At 37.3% G+C, this 20,822-nt stretch overlaps 1 protein-coding gene across 1 annotated transcript; it reads left to right on the plus strand.

The window, feature by feature from the left end:
* The first annotated feature begins 13,367 nt into the window (after positions 1 to 13,367).
* Positions 13,368 to 18,746, plus strand: LOC135152165 (uncharacterized). The gene is made up of 8 exons (XM_064091997.1): positions 13,368 to 13,509; positions 13,591 to 13,755; positions 13,885 to 14,843; positions 15,237 to 15,259; positions 15,703 to 16,537; positions 16,640 to 17,311; positions 17,549 to 17,615; positions 18,547 to 18,746. The coding sequence occupies exons 1-8, from the start codon at positions 13,368 to 13,370 to the stop codon at positions 18,744 to 18,746; spliced, it is 3,063 nt and encodes a 1,020-aa protein (XP_063948067.1).
* The last annotated feature ends 2,076 nt before the right edge of the window (positions 18,747 to 20,822 follow it).

Genomic DNA, 20,822 nt, shown 5'->3' on the forward strand with positions numbered 1-20,822 from the left:
TATCTCGTTGTGTGGTGCATCATTTTAAATAAATCTTAAGGGCAAAACCACTCATAAGATAAGGGAAGGGATTTAATCACTCTTTCCTTGGCCCACAACAATTTAATTCTTCATTTTGCATTCCTTAGCCTTTTAATAAAATTGAATTAGACGTTAGCCCCTAGGATTTCGCGCTCAATTAGGAAGGTACCTAAAAGACGAGGTAATCTTTAATTATTCCGACTCTTCGGTGTCTAAGGCAAGCGAAAGCTTACCTGGCCGATTAAGTTTTGGTGTCTAAGCGCGGAGATTGGCCTCTTGGCAATGCCTGCTCCAAACTGGCCAAACCGGTCCGAATAATTTTGGATTTATCGAGTTTTTGATGGTCCTTAACGTTAGGAGCAAGGTCTAGTTCATTTTTATTAGGGAACCCTAGAACTAGGTTTTTCTTTCAATTTTACACCCTTTCTTTTGTGTGTTTTAATTTTTAGCACTTATTTGCTACGTGTTTACTATCTTGTTTATGCGAACTACTTGGGTTAGGAACGAAGCATCTAGATTAGTAAGACCGATAATCGAGATTCCCTCGTCCTCTTCGAATTCCGAAACCCTAGAAGTTCCCAAACCGATAGTTAGCATGGCGTTGTCTCTTAAAGACCGTTGTTACCCGTCCCGTTCTGCTCAACCATCGTGCATCACCCTTCCTCCCGTTAATGGGAACAATTTCGAGATTAAGGCACATCACATTAGCATGTTGCCTAAGTTTTTAGGGAGTGAAGGTGAGGATCCCTATCTTTTCATTCAAGAATTTGAGGAGGTTTGCGGTTTGCAAAAACTCCACCAATTAACGGAGGATTCAATTAGACTTAGGCTCATCAATTTTGCGCTTAAGGAGAATGCTAAAAAATGGCTATATAGTCTTCCCGTTAATTCTATCTCCACGTGGGAGGGGTTCGTTGTGGTGTTTCTTAAAAAGTATTTTCCAAATCATAAGACTACTCGAATTACAAATGAAATAAATCAATTTCATCAAAAGGAAAATGAGTCTTTTTGGATTTTCTTTGACCGCTTCAAAAATCTTCTTTCACAATGCCCCCACCACGGAATAGAAAAATGGAGACTTTGCAAGATAGTTTACGAGGCCTTAGATAGTCAAACCACTGCGTTATTAGAGTCTATGTGCCAAGGTAAATTCATGGAAAAAGATGAGGACCAAGGGTGGGAATTTTTCGAGGATTTAGCGGAAAAGACTATGATGTGGGAGTCAACTAGGGAACCTAAAAAGTCAATTCAGTCGTCTAGCGCTAGGGGCTTGCATTCGATAGGAAATAATGTGGCAACCGATGCCAAACTAGCCACCCTAACTAGGAGACTTGAAATTTTGGAAACTAGTAAATCTCCCCCACAAATGTCGATGCTCCCCAATTACAATTTTCCTAATCCCGGAATCCAACCTTTGCACGAACTTGAACAAGTAAATGCGATGTTCCAAAATTCTAGGAATGATGCGTTTGCACCCACTTATAATCCCGGGTGGAGAAATCACCCAAATTTCTCATGGACCCAAGGTCAAAATTGTCAAGTCCCTCAACCCAATTTTCAAATGAATCAAGGGCCAAATTCTTTTTCAACTCCTCAACAAAATTTTCAACAAAGGCCCAACCAAACTCTTACCCAAATCAAGGTCCAAATTCATGTCAGAACCCAATTCAAACTCCTTTGAATCGTCCCGGTTTCAATGATTCGGATAAACGCCTCAATTCCTTAGAAAAGAGTTTGGAAGCCTTAATGAAATCGCAAACTAATTTGACCCAATCTCAACAAACTTTCATGACAACCCTAACCCAAGATAGGCAAATTTTGCATTCTAATGTGCAAGCCGTGTCTAAGTTAGAGGCCCCATTGAGTCAATTAGCTAGCGCGTTGTGTGAGCGAGAGAAGAACAAGTTGCCAAGTCAACCCGAGGTCAATCCTAAGTTTCCTCTCAATCAAAGACCTCCCGAGAATGTTAATGCAATTATTTCTCTAAGGTCGGGAAACCAAGTGGATAACAAAGTTGGTGAGAACGTTAATGAAAATGAAGAGTCGATTCCTAAATCAAACCCTTCTTTGTCTAGCACTATTTATGACAAACCCGAATGTTCTAGAATCCGCGAGTCCATGAATGAACCTAGTCCTGGGCCCATTTCTAAAAATCTCAACGAAGAAGTTTACAAACCAAGGGTTCCTTACCCACAAAGACTCATTCCTCCTAAACAATCGGCCCAAATGGAACAAATTTTAGAGGTTTTCAAACAATTCAAGGTCAACATACCTCTTTTAGATGCCATTCAACAAGTTCCTTCCTATGCCAAGTGTCTAAAAGATTTGTGTACCCACAAGAGAACCATTCATGTCCCAAAGAAAGCCTTTTTGACCTCTCAAGTAAGCTCGATTCTCTCGAATCAAATTCCCGTGAAATATAAGGACCCCGGTTGTTCTACAATTTCTTGTGTCATAGGCAATACTTTTGTGGATAAAGCTTTACTTGATTTAGGAGCGAGTGTGAATCTTCTTCCTTTCTCGGTCTACCAAGCCCTAGGTTTAGGGGATCTCAAGACCACCAATATGACCCTTCAACTTGTTGATCGTTCTATTAAAATGCCAAAGGGGATTATTGAGGATGTTTTGATCAAAATCGGTGACTTTATCTTTCCCGTTGACTTTGTTGTTCTTGAGACTCAACCCGTCACGAATCCTAAGAACCAAATTCCTATCATTTTAGGACGGCCTTTTCTTGCTACATCCAATGCCTTAATTAATTGTAGGAATGGTTCAATGAAGCTCACTTTTGGAAGCATGACCATAGACTTAAACATTTTCAATGTAGGAAAAGAACCCAATGAGCTTTATGAGCAACCTATAGGGGTTAATGTGGTCAACAAGTTTGTCACATGGTCTAGTTTTGAGGATAGTGAGATTGAGTCTCTTCTCAACGAGGATTTCAAAGTCAACAACGAGAACAATAGGGAATATCATGAGTCGTTGAAAGATTTGACCTCGGAGGAGTTGTTAGGAGAATTGAACGACATTTGTTCGAAATGGGAAACTCCGCCCGAGATTGTGCGTGTTGACCCTAGGCCCGATTTAGAGAGTCATGTAGGTGAATCACCGACATTTGACTCGTTGTTCCATCATTCGCATAGCTCCTTAGGGAAGGATGACGTCGTTTCTTACATCGTTCCTAGTGATTTATCCTATGACCAAAATCGCATAATCTCTAATTTGCTTGATAACAAAGAAGCATTAAGTTGGTTTAGGAAGAACATTAGTGACATTTGTCCTATAGGGATGAACGATTGTCACATGCTAGAGAAAGTCTTTGTGCCTAAAAATTTTCGCACACATTTTGACTCCTTCTCGAAGCTTCCTCCCATCTTTCCTTCCGGAATTGGCTGATTCGCTTCCGTCTCAGAACCTTCCCCCGTAAAATTCAAGTATGGGGAAGGAAATGTGTGAGTAGTGTAAGTGTTCATTCGTAAATAAAAATCCCCTTCATATCCATTTCAGGTATTTTTCTCTTTACTCTCTCATTTTAATTCTCTCTTTTGCATACATTGAGGACAATGCATGATTTAGGTATGGGGAGGGCTTTAGTGTAATTCTTAAAAAATGAAAATCCAAAAAAAATGAAAAATTAGAAAAATCCAAAAATAGAGATGTTATAGCTAAGTTGTCTTTCCCTCACTCGAACTTTAGGAGTAGTTGGTGTTTAGCATGTTTTCGAAAAGTATATATATGTAGTGTCTTTTAGATAATATGAACATAGTTCAGTAAGGTTGTCTTTTGAAGCTTGTATCGACTGATTTGTACTTTAAATTCCAGGATGGCACACACTTTCGCACGAGACCTTTGATGGAGAGATTGTCTAGTGATATTATTCGATACCTGAGAGAGAACCCACATGTTGAAACAATGTCGAATCGAACCTTTGCGAATAAAAAAAAAAGAGAAAAAAAAAATAGAAAAAAAAGAGAGATAGAAAAAGAAAAGGAATAACTACTTCAATACCCATTGTTCTTTATAGATAAAATCTTTAGATAAATGGGCAAAAGTAGATTGGCTAGTCTCGTTTTGCGGTCTTTGTTACTCGAGCAATTAAGTCCGTAGGGGGATTTCAAAACCTAGTGCCCTAAGACCGTTTGGTTTGGGAGTCACTGACCTAAAGCTCGCTACATGGGTAACATTGTTTGCTTAAGAAAACGGACAAAATAAAGTCAATGCAAAAAAAAGAGAAAAATAAAAGAAAAAAGAAAAAAAGAATAAGAGTTTGTGAAGTTTGGCTAGATATTTGTTTCGATAGAGATTGGGTCAGTTCAAAATTGGTTGAAAAAGAGAAAATGTTCTTAGACAATTGGGATCCATCAAAGGCCTTAAATTACTTACACTCCTTGGATTTCTAGTAAATTTTTGTGTCGATTCAAGTAGATTAGAGGCAACTGGATCTTGATTATTAGTAAAAGAGTCTTTGAGTCGTATTTTCCTAAAAAACGCTTTTTGTTAACACCGGCGAAATTAGAGTAGAGTCGAGTAGACACTTGCTAGAATGTCTCACAGATTTTATGAGTATATCTTCTGTAAACCCTTAGGAGACAAAACTCCTCTTGTAGAGATCGTCTACGAGTTTAATGGGTTGGTGAACCTAAAATCACCCGTCACGCCTACGAAAAGGAGCCTAGGAATCGCATCTAGTTTTCTTAGTTTATTTTATTTTCTTTTGATTTTACTCGAGGACGAGCAAAATATAGGTATGGGGAAGTTTGATAAGTGCATATTTTTGTATATTTTAAATGCCTAATTATTGCCTGTTCTCACTTATTTATTTGTTTATTTGTCTTTTTTAGGAAAATTGCAAAAGATTGAAGAAATAAAAGAATAAAGCAAAAAGGAGGAAAAGATGGGAAGGAAAGGGATCATAGGGGAATATTCTCAAGGAAGCATCTAGATGGGACACCTACACCCCCCTCTACCCTAATTTTCCCCTATAAATACACACCTCCCCATCATGTTTCAACCAACCTAGGATTTTCTCTTTTTAGTAGCCTCTCTTTTATGTAGTTGATCTAGTAGTAGCACTCTAAATTTGTAAACACTTTTATTATATCAATACAAGTATTCATTTTTGTTCTTAAATCTTGCTCTTTACTTTTACTTCTAGGCTATGAAATCTTTCTCTAACCACATGAGACTCAAAATTACTTGTGGATTGAAAGGAGCCTAAGTATATGTTTTAAGCTTGCATTTTTTAGTATTTAGATTGAACCCCTTTTAATTCTCAATATTATTAGTGGGTTCAATGGTTTAGTATTCTAGATTTTGATTTTAGCTTGTAGTTTGATGGGGTTTTGTTAGATACATGGTAGATAGGCTAGTTTTGAAGTTTTATTTGATTTGGAGTTAGTTTGGTAGGATTTGGTATTGTTCTTGTTCTTGGTTTTGGTATTTTTAGGGGCTTTTTGGTGTAAGTTTTAGTTTGTGATTTCGAAATGAGGTTAGTGGGTTTATGTTAGAAATATTATGTTTAGGCTAGATTTGAAATTTGGTTTAGTTTGGAGTTGATATGGTTTAATTTGAGTCTTGTTTGAGTCAAAAATGGGTAGTTTATGGGCTATTTAGTGTAAAATTTGGTGTTGAATTTAGTTTAGAGGTTAGTGGGGTTTGATTTGTTATATTTGAAATGGCTAGATTTTCCGGTGAAATTAATTTTCCGGCGAGATCTAAGCTTTTCCGGGCCACTCTGTGAACTCCGGTGAAATTTGGGCGTCGAATTTGTTTTTGTTTGAAACTAGTTTTTATATTCTCTGTTTAATACACACGCACCTTTCCTGTTAGTTTCTCGATTTACTTTAGTTTATTACCGGTAAATAGTATACTGTAGCTGCTCTGTTTGTTGATTTGCTATTGCCTGCCTGCCTGGTTATTTATTCGACTGTCCTGTTTTCGTTCTAGTTATTATGCGTGTGTGTACACCACCTGATCACATGACTTTTATATTATTTCACCTGCTCGACCATTCCAATTCACGTGGTTTCTATTAAGTTAACATGTTTATATGTTTATTGTTTTTTTAATATCTGCCACTTTATTTTCATTTTCATTTTTACTTTCCTTGTTAAATGCGTCGTGTAACATAATTTCGATAGTTTGATTAGTGTAATTGTTAATTTAGATTTAGGATTATTAAATATTAATTCTTAAGTTAGATTTATAAAAAAAAAACATCTCAAAATTAAATGGTCTAATTCGCCTAAATTAGAAACTAAGGTTTTCGCGAAAATAATTTTAGTTCTTGTGGATCGAATCTTATATTATTAAAACGGGATCGTGCACTTGCGATTAAAATCATATTTTTAGCACATCAATATCTGTTTTAACTCGGCATGACAAACCTTAGGTTTGTCATACCGAGTCTGAGTTGTACTTAGTTTATTTCAGTATGACATTGTTTAGCTTGTCATACAAGCGTTGAATAAACTCGGCATGACAATTGTAACAATTGTCATACCGAATTTTATACTCAACAACCACAGCTGTTTTAAAACTCGGTATGACAATCGAAGCAATTGTCATACCGACTTTTAAATCCCGTATGACATAAACTTACATTGTCATACCCACTTCATCACTTCATCTTCATCGTATACACACACTGTTGCATACACACACTCGAACTCCATTCGGTTTTTCAAGTTTTCTCTTCAAAAACTTGCTGGTTACTCTCTACAAGCTTTAATCGCTTGCTGGTTACGCATAATGTCACGTTTTTTAGCCGTTATTCTGCCGAATTTTTATCGAAAAATCGAACCTATAACTCGATTTTGAGGACTGTTCTTCACGATTTCGGAGTTGAATTGTGACTATTTGTGACTACACTTGCTGTGGATAACCTTTCTGGACTGATTCGTGGTGCATTTGCTTGGATTTCAAACCTCTGTTCTTGATTTGGGGTTTCGAATTTATAAGGGTTTCTGCTGAATTTAAGGACCCGTTTGGCTCTTTGGGTTATTTGGAATATAGTGGGAGATTTTTGGAAGTATACTTGGTCATTTTCAATTTAATTAATTTTTAATTCGAGTTTAATCTTTTAATTCGAATTATTAATTAATTGTTTAATTGATTAATTAATTATTAATTGAAATTTGCGAGATATTTGAGGATTAACTTTTTATTTGAAAAATTCTCGCTTAATTCAATTCTTAATTATAAAAATGGCTGGCCAATTTGTGATCGGGGAGACGAACTACAATGGGTACTTGGACCCTGATATTAGCTTAGTGAGATTCAGACCCTGGGTAAGACTCCTCAACAGTCAAAGCTTAGTCAGCACGGCGATCACTGCAGCTGCTGATTTGCAGATTAGACCACTCCAGGATTTTTACTCCTCTGCCATCAACACTACACTGCTAGAAAGCTTCAGGGTCTCGGGAAATATTGCTGGTGGACGAAGTATCACTATATCTGTGGATGATGTAAATAGGATTCTTGGATTTCCACGCAACAACTTTGCTGAGATTCCTACAGATGCTGAGATTGTCCAATTCTTTCAGACCATTCATTATCAAGGAGAGATTCATTTACCGAGGATGCTGAAAGGGAATCTTAAACCTGAGTGGGACTTGTTCTTCGATACGCTGGCGAAAGTCTTTTCACCTACCACTCGAAGTAACTACAACATCATATCTTCCCTTCTTCAGATCATTGGATTCTGTATCGTTTACAATCGACCAATCAACTTTGGTAAGTTGCTTCTTCAGTCGATTCTAAAGAAGTTGGGACCACTCAGCAGCCGATCAGTTGCACAGAATGCCAAAGTGGTATGCTTTTTCCCTCGGTTCTTAATGCTCTTTCTGAATGATAAGATGACAGACGCGGAGAAGAACTCATATTTCAATTCTCCAATTGCACCAACTCCGCGTGTCTGTACAAAACTGATGAAATCTCTGACCAACAAGAGAAAACATGAATATGTTCCCCTTGTCGTAACTCCATACTTGTTGGAACAATTCAATGCTCAACATCAACTGCATCAGTTTCAAGTGGCTCAAGAACAAGAACAGCAACAGCAACAACCTCAACCACAACCAGAACACCAACAACCTCAACAATCTCCACATCAATCTCCACATCAATCACCATACCAATCACCACATCATTCACCTCTACATCATTCTCTCTCAGTTGAAGACGAACGTCAGGAATACAACTTCTTCGAAACTCAACCATCTTCATCTGAACCACTACCACAACAACAACACACCCACTTTTTCCCTCAAACACAATCAACCTCTCAACCACTACCTGCAGACTCCACTTCAAATCCAGAGTTGCAGTCCTTTAGACAGGACCTACAGGTAGCTCAGGTACTTTCTGACTTCTCTTCTAACTTTAATATTGATATGTCAGATTATGTTTGTGACCTTGATTTTGTTTTCCAGACTACCAGCAATGAACCTGACAACACACAGGTTCATATCCCCGCTGATGACCTTGTTCAAACTACTCCTTCTTCTGCAAACACAACAATCATCACTACTACTCAACCTATTCGTAAGATTGCCAGGAAGAGGAGTACAAGCAGTTTGTCGAGTCAACCCGCAGCTCTGTCTTCCATAAAGAAGCCCAGGTTGGAAGCCCTTGAGACATCTGCAGCCTCATCCTTGCCTTCCCAACAAGGCTTGGACATGGAACAGGCACTAAAACAGTCTTTGGATTCATTCTCTTCACAGAATGAAGCCATTGAAATTGACCGTCCTGCCACGGTACCCTGTACAGAGTCAAGAACTGCGCTAGCACTCATGCTAGTGCAAGACCAAACAGATACACAGGTTACTATGTTTACTGATTGCACAGTTTTTCAAAATCAAGATAATATGTATGAAAACTATGCTGATCGCACTTTCTTTTATGATCAGGAGGTACTTGGCAGCGTGCAAGTAGATCTGCCCTCACAGGCATCCGGAGGACATTTTGTTCCTCCACTACCTTTGAACCCATCTCAGGGGACATTGGTAGTTTATACAGGTTCAGCTGGAAGAGTGCAATCAATGAGTGAAGAAAGGCAAACACCGAGCGATACACATGCACATGAGGCTAGTGAAACAGCTATGAGTGTACGTGAGGTGAGTGCACACACTGACCCAGCTCTGTTTGAGGAACAAATGTCTAAGCTTAGAGCTGAATTAGCCCGGATGATAGCTGAAAATGAGAGGCTAAAGGGTGCACAACTGGTGACCCTAGAGAAGAAAGCTGATGAAAGGCCATCCAGTTCTTCCAGGGATGAGCTTAAAGATGAAATTCATGAGTTGACTGTCGAAATGAGATCTAATCATGCTCTATATATGGTCAAATTTGATGATATCGACAGTAAACTGGATCAACTCCTCAGGAACTCAAATTCTGATGCTGATACCTCCAGAGAGGATCCCTCAACTAAGGGGGAGAATAGAAGAGATAGAGGAGATGGAGACAAAGGTGACAGGGATGACAAGGGAAATAGTTCAAATCAAAGCAATAAAGGAAATACTTCTGAATCTGCCCCTGACAATTCTGTAAAGTCAAAAGGCAGGGAACCGTTACATCAATCTGAGGATGTCTTCAATTCTGATAACTATGATGATTTTCCACAAGACATGGATGATGATGACGTCTTCGATGCTACTTACCGTCAAGCAGAGGAATAAGGCAAATTTGAGGAGATCTATTTATTCCAGGATGAAGAACCTGTTGATGCTGAACATGAAGAAAATGTCCGAAAGTTTAAAGCTGAGAATGAAGCTAGAAAGCGTAAGCTTCGTGATTACCAAAAGCTTCTAGAGGACAAGCTGATCACTGAGGATCAAATCAAGATTTAAAAGTAGAAAATCTATGATGCTGCGTGCAAGCAGAAGAATCTTGATGTCAAAAGGAAAGTTGGAAAAAGCTGGGACATTGAAAAAAGAATCTTTAATGGACCTCAAAGGGAACCTTTCAACGACAAGAAATTCTTATCTCTGATCTATGATCTTCGAGAGGTAAACCCTGACGAGGATGTCTTTATGCATGCCTTTGCTTTGGAATTAAATTATTTGACTGTGGGAGTCAACAATCTGTTAGAAGAATGGGAGCTAATTGTCTATACACAGAGGAATGGTTCTTTCAGACTATCTGTCGAATCTCTGAAATCATTCTCTGTATCTGAGCTCTGGGTGCTTCGAAACAAGGTTAGGCGAAGCTCCAACTTGAATGAACTCCTTCGTGACAAACTGCTGGAACAAGCTGTATTCAACAGTCCTCAGGTTGTCAGGAATCCTTACTGTGTTAAGTTCGTTCACAAGGAGATCTTCAGCACTGTCTATCTCAACGAAGAAGCCTTGCCAAAGTATCCAGCTAAACAACTTGCTCTTGCCTCCACTCTTTTAAGAACCAAGGGCTTTGCTTCTAAAGCTAAGTCTGATGCTGATGATGTGATTCTTGCTCACTGCACTCGAAAGAATGTTGCTCAGTACTTTCGAAGGATGAAAAATGTTACAAAATCTCAGCCATCAGACTTTCGCGAAGACCCTGTGGATTTGGAAGTGCTACATCAACTGGCTCTGGCACGAGAACGTAAGAAGCGTGGTGAGTCCACTACATCAGAAGTGCCATCCAGAGAAGAACCATCAACTCATGTCCTTCACAGTTCAGATATCGAAGAAGGAGAAGTTGATCTTTAGATTTAATAAGGAATTTGTAATATATGTTCAGTAAGAACATCCTTATGTAATCTAATGTACTTGTTTGAATTCTGGTGAATGTTTAATGAAATACCAGAAACCTTTTGCTATTTACAATTCATGTTTAATCCTTTGTCTTATCAGTTAGTTGAGTTATCCTCTCGATAATTTGCATGTTATGTTAACAAACAAATAGGGGGAGATTGAAAGGCATATGTTTAGCCTATTTGTATTTAAGAGTTTTAACTCAACTCTGATAAGAAAGAAAGTAAATTAGCAAGCACTATTGAAGGAATCCGTACGAAGAACGTCAAGTGATTTATTAAAATCATATGTCTGAAGAATTTCAGGATGCTGCTGCACACCACTGAAAGAAGTTCATTAATATGTTCAAGCCTCAGTGTACAAATAATATTTTGTAGCACGTCCAGAAGTCCAGAAGGTATAAAGTTTTAATACTTTATTTATTCAGAAGATTCCAAACTATTTCTACTTATGAAGATGAACTACGAAGACAAAGACTCGATGAACAAGCCACTTCTCAAATGTTTATTTGATAAAGAATATTTGACTCAGCTAGATACAGATGAACCAGACAGTACATTTGTGTGTCAGCTACTCCAATTAAATATTCTGCATCAACAATAGGTGGTCGTTCAATCAAGACAAAGAATCAGATCTTTTAAAGGATGTCAGAAGACCTACTGCTGAAGACTGTGCTCTGTATAATTATTCTTTTAATTTATTCACATCTCAAAATAATTATATAAGTTATGTAATTTATTTATTAAATTGATTCACACTTGAATTAATTTAATTTATGAATTTATATGATTAATATAATTAAGTGAATAATTATTGAATTAATTATATTAAAGAAAAATCAATTTATATTGATTTTGGGCACGGTATGACAATCACATAGATTGTCATACCGCACCTGGAAGGTTCCATTCATTAGTGGCATGACAATGTTTCAGTTTGTCATACCGTTCCAGTTGGCATGACATTACTCAGTTTGTCATACCGAATTGAACAAGGCATGACAATCTCCTTAATTGTCATACCGAGTTCAAGTGGTATGACATTACTAGAGATTGTCATACCGACTCAACACTTAACCACCAAGTCTTATGTCATATTCAATTGTCATACCGAAAATTGTATAGTATGACAATGCTTCAGTTTGTCATACTGATTCAATTGTAGCATGACATTAGCTCCTATTGTCATACTGATTTCAATTGTAGCATGACATTAGCTCCTATTGTCATACTGATTTCAATTGTAGCATGACATTAGCTTATATTGTCATACTGATCTTTGTAGCATGGTCATACCATGTTTGTCATACAAGTTCAAGGTGTTGCCTATAAATATGGCTTCAACCTCTTCATTTGTTCTTGTTCAAAGCTTTGTAAACTTTCAAGTTGTTAGTAACTTGCTATTCGTTATATCCACAGTTTTCTGTGCTTTGATCACTCGGTTGTTTTAATCACTAAACTAGAATACATCCTGTCGAATTTATTCTACGAACTTTAGTGGACATTAAAACGAACCATATTAATTATATAACGACTTAAAACATTGTTATATTAATTAATTAAAATCTGATTAACAAGTTTAATTCAAATCAGATTATTCCGCCGTGATTATTTTGTGACGATTGTATTCAACCCCCCCTTCTACAATCGTTTCAGGACCTAACAAATCCAATATATACACGCAATACATACATAGAATCCCAAAAAAAACAATGTATATACACATACACGCGAGGATATATATACACGCACCTTGTTACATATTTGATGATGTCACAGGTATCTAACTTGTTTAGTGTGCAGAATCGAATATCAGAGTTTATCTGGAAATCAGAGTTTGACGACTGCCAACTGGATCAGAGTTTAATGAAGATCAGAGTTTGCAGGCGACTGATTTCTAGGAAAAGATCTGGATAAACAAGGAAGGAGAATATCATGGAGATTATGCAAATCAGAACAGTAAAAGGATAGCTACTGATTAGATTATTTTAGGAAGCAGATAATTGTAAATCAATCAGTAGATATCGTGAAACTGTGTATATAAACACAGCCTAGGGTTTACTCTAGATGAGTTAAGCATTGAATATTATTCGTGTAACCTAGCAGCTCTTAGTGATAAAATATAAATCACTAAGAGATTATTTGTAAGCTACTGTGATTTGTGAATAAGAGATTAGTTGAATTGTTCTCTTATACTAGTGTTTTATTATTGATTGTGACCACTATATTCATTAATATAGTGAATAAATTCGGCCTAACAAGTGGTATCAGAGCCAGGCTGTTGATATACTTACAGTAAGATCTTAAACACACAATCATGTCTGAGAAATCACAAACCAGTAGATATGAGTCTCTTAGGGTTCCGATCCTCAGGGCATCTGAATACTCTGTCTGGAGAGCTAGAATGATCATGTTTCTGGAATCTACTGATCCAGAATATCTGGATAGGATTTATGATGGTCCACACATGCCAACAAAGCTTTCTGTTGTAGTGGGAGATGAACCCCAGAAGATGATCCCCAAGGAAAAGAAGGACTATACTCCAGAGGACATCTCATAAATCAGTAAGGATGCAAAGGTGAAGCACTTGTTGCATAGTGCTCTGGACAATGCCATGTCCAACAGGGTAATTGGATGCAAAACTGCAAAGGAGATATGGGATGCCTTGGAAATCAGATGTCAAGGAACTAAAGCCATCAAAAAGAACAAAAGAACCATACTTACTCAAGAGTATGAACACTTTGATTCTAAGGCTGGTGAATCATTGACAGATATATATGACAGATTTGTGAAACTTCTGAATGATTTATCTCTGGTGGACAAATAATATGACTTAGAGGATTCAAATCTCAAATTCCTACTAGCTCTTCCTGAAAAGTGGGATTTGAAGGTGACCACCATAAGAGATAATCATAATCTTGAGGATATGACTCTTGATGATATCTTTGGAAGACTGAAAACCTATGAACTTGAGATGGAACAAAAAAGCAAACGACATGGAGGCAAATCAAAGCCAGTTGCTCTAAAAGTTCAAGAGGAAGCTGCTAAGAACAAAGGAAAAGCACATGTCACAAAGTCTGATACCGAGTCATCAAACTCTGATAATGACTCAAACTCTGATATTTCCTCAGATACTGAGGATAGTGATGGTGAGATGATGCAGCTAGCAGCATTGATGGTTAAGAGTTTCAAAAAGATAGCTTACAAGAAGTTTAACAAAGGAAGGAATTTCCCAAGAAAAGACAGAAACTCTGATAAGACAAACTACAGGAAGAATGATGGCAAAGAAGAAAAATCTGGAAAAGCTGATAAGTCCAAATATACCTGCTTTAACTGTGGTGAAAAGGGTCATTTTGCAACTGAGTGCAAGAAGGCCAAGAAAGAAAAAGAACAAGCCTTCATCACCAAGAAAGAAAGCTGGGCAGACTCATCAGAATCAGAGGAAGAAGTCAACTATGCATTGATGGCAAACACTGATAACAGCTCTGGAGCTGTTGAAACTAAGGTACCTCATTCCACTCTTGCCTTTGATACTGAAGATATGACTGAGTTAAGACTGTTCCTTAAAACTTTGCATGTTAGTTATAGAGATCAGACTTTAGAAAATGACACATTAAAATCTGAGGTCCTAGATGTTAAGAAAATGAATGATTATCTTGAGAAAGAACTAGTTCAGATGTTGGAAGTTCAGAAAGAAAGAGCTGATTCTATCTTCATTAAAGATGAGTTATTAAAGAGAAATGCTTCTCTTGAATCAGAACTTGCTAAGGAAAGAGAGATAATCAAAACATGGACTAACTCAGGAAAAATCACTCAGAATATCTTAGAAAGTGGAAACTGGAAGAAGGGTCTAGGATACACTGATAAAAATGAAGCTGAGTCTGTTAAGCAAGGATCTATTAAATCTGAAACACCTAAGGTTGCATCAGTCAGATTTGTTGCTGAATCAAAGACTCATGACAAATCCAAAACTGATAAGCCTAAACAGGTTAATATAGGCTTAATGACTCAGAAACAGCTTAAACATAAGGTCAAAGAGGTAAAACAAGAATACAGGATTAAGGAACCTAGGAAGAACAGAAATGGGAAGGTAGGAATAAACAAAAGCATTGAATATTATTCGTGTAACCTAGCAGCTCTTAGTGATAAAATATAAATCACTAAGAGATTATTTGTAAGCTACTGTGATTTGTGAATAAGAGATTAGTTGAATTGTTCTCTTATACTAGTGTTTTATTATTGATTGTGACCACTATATTCATTAATATAGTGAATAAATTCGGCCTAACAAGTGGTATAAAAGCAATAACTACATGTCTATTCCTAATGCTCCTAGGAAAACTTGCCATAACTGTGGAAATTCTAACCATCTTGTTTCTTTTTGCAGGAAGAATAAGGATATAAACAACTTGTCTGCTAAATCAGAAGTTAGAAATAAGAATGTTAGATATAGACCTGATAATCCTTGTTTTCATTATGGCAGTATGTGGCATTCTATCTATACATGTAAGAATACCACAGTTTATATTATGATTATTATGAATTGAAGCCCTCTTTGAAGAAAAAGATTGATTCTCCTGTTTTAAACTCTGATAAAAAGTCTGTTAGCATAAACTATGATTTAAACTCTGATAAATCTTCCGCTGTCAGTGTTAACAAACTTAACAAGAACAAAGGATCCAAGCAAGTCTGGGTCCTTAAAACTAACCATTACTGGTTCTGTGATTGCAGGGCAACAGGAAAAATGTCCTAGTTCTGGACAGTGGATGCTCAGGACATATGACAGGAAATAAAGCCCTGCTATCAGATTTTGTGGAGAAGGCTGGCCCAAATGTTTCTTATGGAGATGGCAACATGGGAAAAACTTTGGGATATGGCAACATCAATCTTGGAAATGTCATCATACAAACAGTAGCTCTGGTCTCAGGACTTAAGCATAATCTTTTCAGCATAAGTCAGATCTGTGACAGAGGATATCATGTCAATTTCCTTGAGGAACATTGTGAAGTAGTTAGCAAAAGCACTGGAAAGACTGTTCTGAAAGGATATAGACATGGTAACATCTATGAAGCCAAGCTTACTTTAAACTCTGCAATCTGTCTACTAAGCAAATCCAGTGTTGAAGATAGCTGGAATTGGCACAAGAAACTTTCTCACCTGAACTTCAGTAATATCAATGAGTTAGTAAAGAAAGATCTTGTAAGAGGACTGCCCAAATCAGTATTTACACCAGATGGTCTTTGTGATTCATGCCAGAAAGCAAAACAAAGGAAATCATCATTCAAGAGTAAAACTGAGTTCTCTATTCTTGAGCCTTATCATCTGCTACATGTTGATCTTTTTGGTCCAGTAAATATCATGTCCATTGCAAAGAAAAAATATACTCTGGTCATTGTTGATGAATGTACCAGATTTACCTGGGTATATTTTCTTCACAGTAAAGATGAGACATCTTCTCTTCTGATTGAACATGTCAAGCAATTGGACAAAATTTCTAAAGATGCAGTAAAGATCATCAGGAGTGATAATGGCACTGAGTTCAAGAATTCTAAGATGGAAGAGTTCTGCAAAGCAAATGGCATCAAGCAAGAATTCTCAACACCTGGAACACCACAGCAAAATGGTGTTGTGGAAAGAAAGAACAGAACTCTGATAGAAGCTGCTAGAACCATGCTGGAAGAAGCAAAGTTGCCAACTTACTTCTGGGCTGAGGCTGTGCAAACTGCTTGCTTCACACAAAATGCTACACTGATAAATAAGCATGGGAAAACACCATTTGAGATGGTTCAAGGCAGAAAACCAAATCTAAAATACTTCCACATATTTGGGTGCAAATGCTTTGTTCTCAAAAGTCATCCTGAACAGTTGACCAAATTTGAATTAAAGGCTGATGAAGGAATCTTTGTTGGGTATCCTCTGTCAACCAAAGCTTTCAGAGTTTACAATCTGAGAACAAGAGTAGTCATGGAATCAATTCATGTCTCGTTTGATGACAAAAAGATAACTGGGCTGGAAGATTTTGATGAACATGAGCAACTGAGATTTGAAGATGAAGATGCATTCTCTGACTCCATAAACTCTGATTCTGAACATATATCAGAGTTTATCACTTCACATCAACAACCTCAAGCACATGCTGAGGGGGAGCATTTTCACAATGAACATCTGGATGAAAATGATGAAAACACGGCAGAAAACGTAAACTCTGATTCTGATTCTACAAACTCTGATAACTCTACATCAGAAAATCATGAGACTACATCTTCAGGGGGAGCATCAGAGAATCAGAATAACACTGGAGATAGCATGGATCATGGGGGAGGATCTGATTCCAGGAGTCAACTGCCACATGAAAGGAAGTGGACAAAGTCTCATACACCAGATCTAATAATTGGAGATCCAGATGCTGGAGTACAGACAAGATCTGCAACTGCAAATGAGTGCTTATTTCATTCATTCCTATCTCAGACAGAACCCAAGAAAGTGGAGGAGGCTCTTAAAGATGCTGAATGGGTAACAGAAATGCAAGAAGAGCTCAATGAATTTGAGAGAAACAAAGTCTGGACATTAGTACCAAGACCAAAGAACAGATCAGTAGTTGGTACCAAATGGGTGTTCAGAAACAAAACAGACAGTGATGGTGTAATCACAAGAAATAAAGCCAGACTGGTAGCTAAGGGATATTCTCAACAAGAAGGAATTGACTATGATGAGACCTTTGCTCCAGTTGCCAGATTAGAAGCCATCAGAATCTTTTTGGCCTATGCTGCACACAAGAAATTCAAAGTCTTTCAGATGGATGTAAAGAGTGCTTTTCTCAATGGGAAACTGGAGGAAGAGGTGTATGTTGAACAACCTCCAGGTTTTGTGGACACAAAATTTCCAGATCATGTCTACAGACTGGATAAGGCACTCTATGGACTAAAGCAAGCACCAAGAGCATGGTATGAAACTCTGGCTCAATTTCTTTTGGACAGTGGTTTCAACAGAGGTACAATTGACAAAACTTTATTCTATCTCAACCATGGTAATGATTTGAGTTCAAGTTTATGTGGATGATATCATTTTTGGATCTACTAATCCTAAACTCTATGAGAGATTCTCAAAGCTTATGCAGTCAAGATATCAAATGAGCATGATGGGAGAGTTGAGCTATTTTCTGGGACTTCAAGTCAAACAGACTGATGAGGGTATTTTCATTAATCAGTCTAAATATACTAGAAACTTGCTAAAGAAATTTGGCATGCAGGATAGCTCAGCTGCTACCACTCCAATGGCAACAGCCACTAAGTTAGATAAAGATACTAGGGCACCAGTAGAAATTACTAACTACAGAGGTATGATAGGCTCACTTCTATATCTAACTGCCAGTAGACCTGATATCATGTTTGCTACTTGTCTATGTGCAAGATTTCAAGAAGATCCCAGAGAACCACATTTAGTAGCAGTCAAAAGGATCTTCAAGTATCTTAAGGGTACAGTTGAAATGGGACTCTGGTACCCCAGAGAATCAGACTTTACACTCATTGGTTACTCTGATGCAGATTTTGCAGGATGTAAAATAGACAGGAAAAGTACAAGTGGGAGTTGTCAATTTCTAGGAGGAAGATTAGTTTCTTGGTTCAGTAAGAAACAAAAATCTATCTCCACATCCACTGCAGAAGCAGAGTATATTGCTGCAGGAAGCTACTGTGCTCAGATTTTATGGATGAAGAATCAACTACTAGACTATGGGTTAACTCTGACTCAAATTCCTATTTACTGTGATAACCAAAGTGCTATTGCCATGACAGGAAATCCAGTACAGCATTCTATGACCAAGCACATCAGCATTAGATATCACTTCATCAGGGAACATATGATGGAAGGAACAGTGGAACTACATTTTGTTCCTACAGATCAGCAGTTGGCAGATATCTTCACCAAACCTTTGGCTGAAGCAACATTCACCAGATTAGTAAATGAACTAGGGATGATCTCTGGTCCTTTCTAAACTCTGCTTTAGTTGCTTACATAAACATCTGCACAATTTCTTGTCATAAACATTGTTTAAATCTGTCCATGTCTTTCTCTGATACAAACTCTGATCGTTATGCTCTGATATGGTAAACTCTGATACTGAAACTCTGACTCGATAGACTCTGATTACATGAATTTTGATCTAATTAGGAATTGATCCTGTGAAGAAACTGTTGCAAATTCTTGCATTTAACCTTAAATTACTCAATACTCTAATATTTGTTTAGTTGCATCTGTGGAACTCTACATGCACTATCATGCTCTTAATCTGATACTAGGATTGTCTTATTTCTCAGACTATAGTACATTTGTCAGCTGTAGACTTTACTTTATTCTCTTTATGAGCACAGAGTCATTAAATCTTAAGTGTGGAACTATGTCTTCTCTATTAAAAAAAATATCATCATCTCAGGCACTCCTTTGAGATCTTAGATACTATGAAAGGAACGATCCAAGTGCACTGCTGGTATTAAGCACAATGCATTAGAAAAGCAAAAATTTTTCTTGGTGACTTTTCATATTCTCTGACTACTGGAGAAATACTCTGAGAATACTAGCATAAATTCGTTCCATAATGGTTATAACTCACTTACCCTGAGAAGTTTCCATTCGAATGTCTGGCTGTAAATTATATTAAGAGAAGCATATGTTAAACTCTGATTCACTCCATAGTAGACTCTGTTGCAAATTGAAGTGTTTAAATTAATTTCTGATACGCTGATTTAGTCTAAATTCTTGAGAATTATGTCAATCTGTGTTGAAAATTTTGAGTCATGAATTCACACACTACACTCCATTTATGTAACTTACAAATTTTTCAAATATTAGTAATTTCTTGTTAAATTCAAAATATTTGTAAACTCTGAGGATACATAAAAATCTTTATAAGATTTTTTTCTCTCGATTAGATACATCATTTGTGTAAATTCTGAGTCTGTCATAAAATCTGATAATTATTTAAATTCTGACTTTAGTCAATCTCTGACTAATCTTGAAATTTATTTAAACTCTTATTTCAGTAATCAGATTTATTTACCAACGGCACAAAAACTGCTTGTATTCCTTAGTGGAGTAAAACATGATACATGATTATGTTTTTCTTGGAAATAGTTACACAAACGCACTGTTCATAATTATTGCTCCACTACCTATATTTTTTTACCGCTCAGAGTCTGCCACGTGTCCCACTACCACTTTACTTTCCCCCCGATATGTGTGTATGGATATATATACTCAGTAAATTATTTTTTATCCTCTTATTTCACACGCCTCTTTTACTCTCTCTTTCTCTGAAAATCTACAACTCTCTCTTGCGTATTTTATCAAACACCTTACGCTTACTCCTCATTTTTCATCTTAAACAGCGATAATGTCGACCACTGCTTTTGAAATCGATGGTGCTAAGTTCGTAACAAACAACTATGCTGCCATTCTTGATAATGCTGAAGCCCCATCAGAGTTTCATTTGATTCAAGATTTTCTCGCTCATAGTGAGCTTATGTATGCTCTGACCCAGCCTGAGTCTTTCTCTCCTTCTCAAGTGCTCACCTTCTGGAGGACGGCCAGATATGATGATGAGGGTGATCATGGTTCTCCATCTCTGACCTGTGAGTATGAAGGTCAAGAATATTTTGTGTCTCCAGCAACAGTCAGGAAGGCTCTTCATCTTCCTGATCACAACAAATTCGATTCCTCTGTACCCACTCAAACTCTGGGAGATATGATGATCTTCTTTGGGTACTCCGGAAGTCCTGAAAAAATGGGAGAGCTCAAGCGTCCACACCTCTGCAAGGAGTGGAGCTTCTTTTATGACTGCATCACCAGAGCATTTGGCAACAAATGCAGCAACTTTGATGTCATACCCATCTTCAGTCAACAAATTGGGTATTCTCTGATTCACAACCTCAAATTTGATATTGCTACTTCAATCTTGAGATTTATAGGTGATAGGAGAGAAGAGAATATGAATGTTGTTTATTATGCTAGATTCTGTCAACTTATATTCTCTTATTGCTTCCCTGCTATTCCTATTCCTGAGTCTGGTAATGAG

The sequence above is a fragment of the Daucus carota genome, chromosome 4 (assembly GCF_001625215.2).
Source record: "Daucus carota subsp. sativus chromosome 4, DH1 v3.0, whole genome shotgun sequence".
Taxonomy (NCBI): Eukaryota; Viridiplantae; Streptophyta; class Magnoliopsida; order Apiales; family Apiaceae; genus Daucus; species Daucus carota.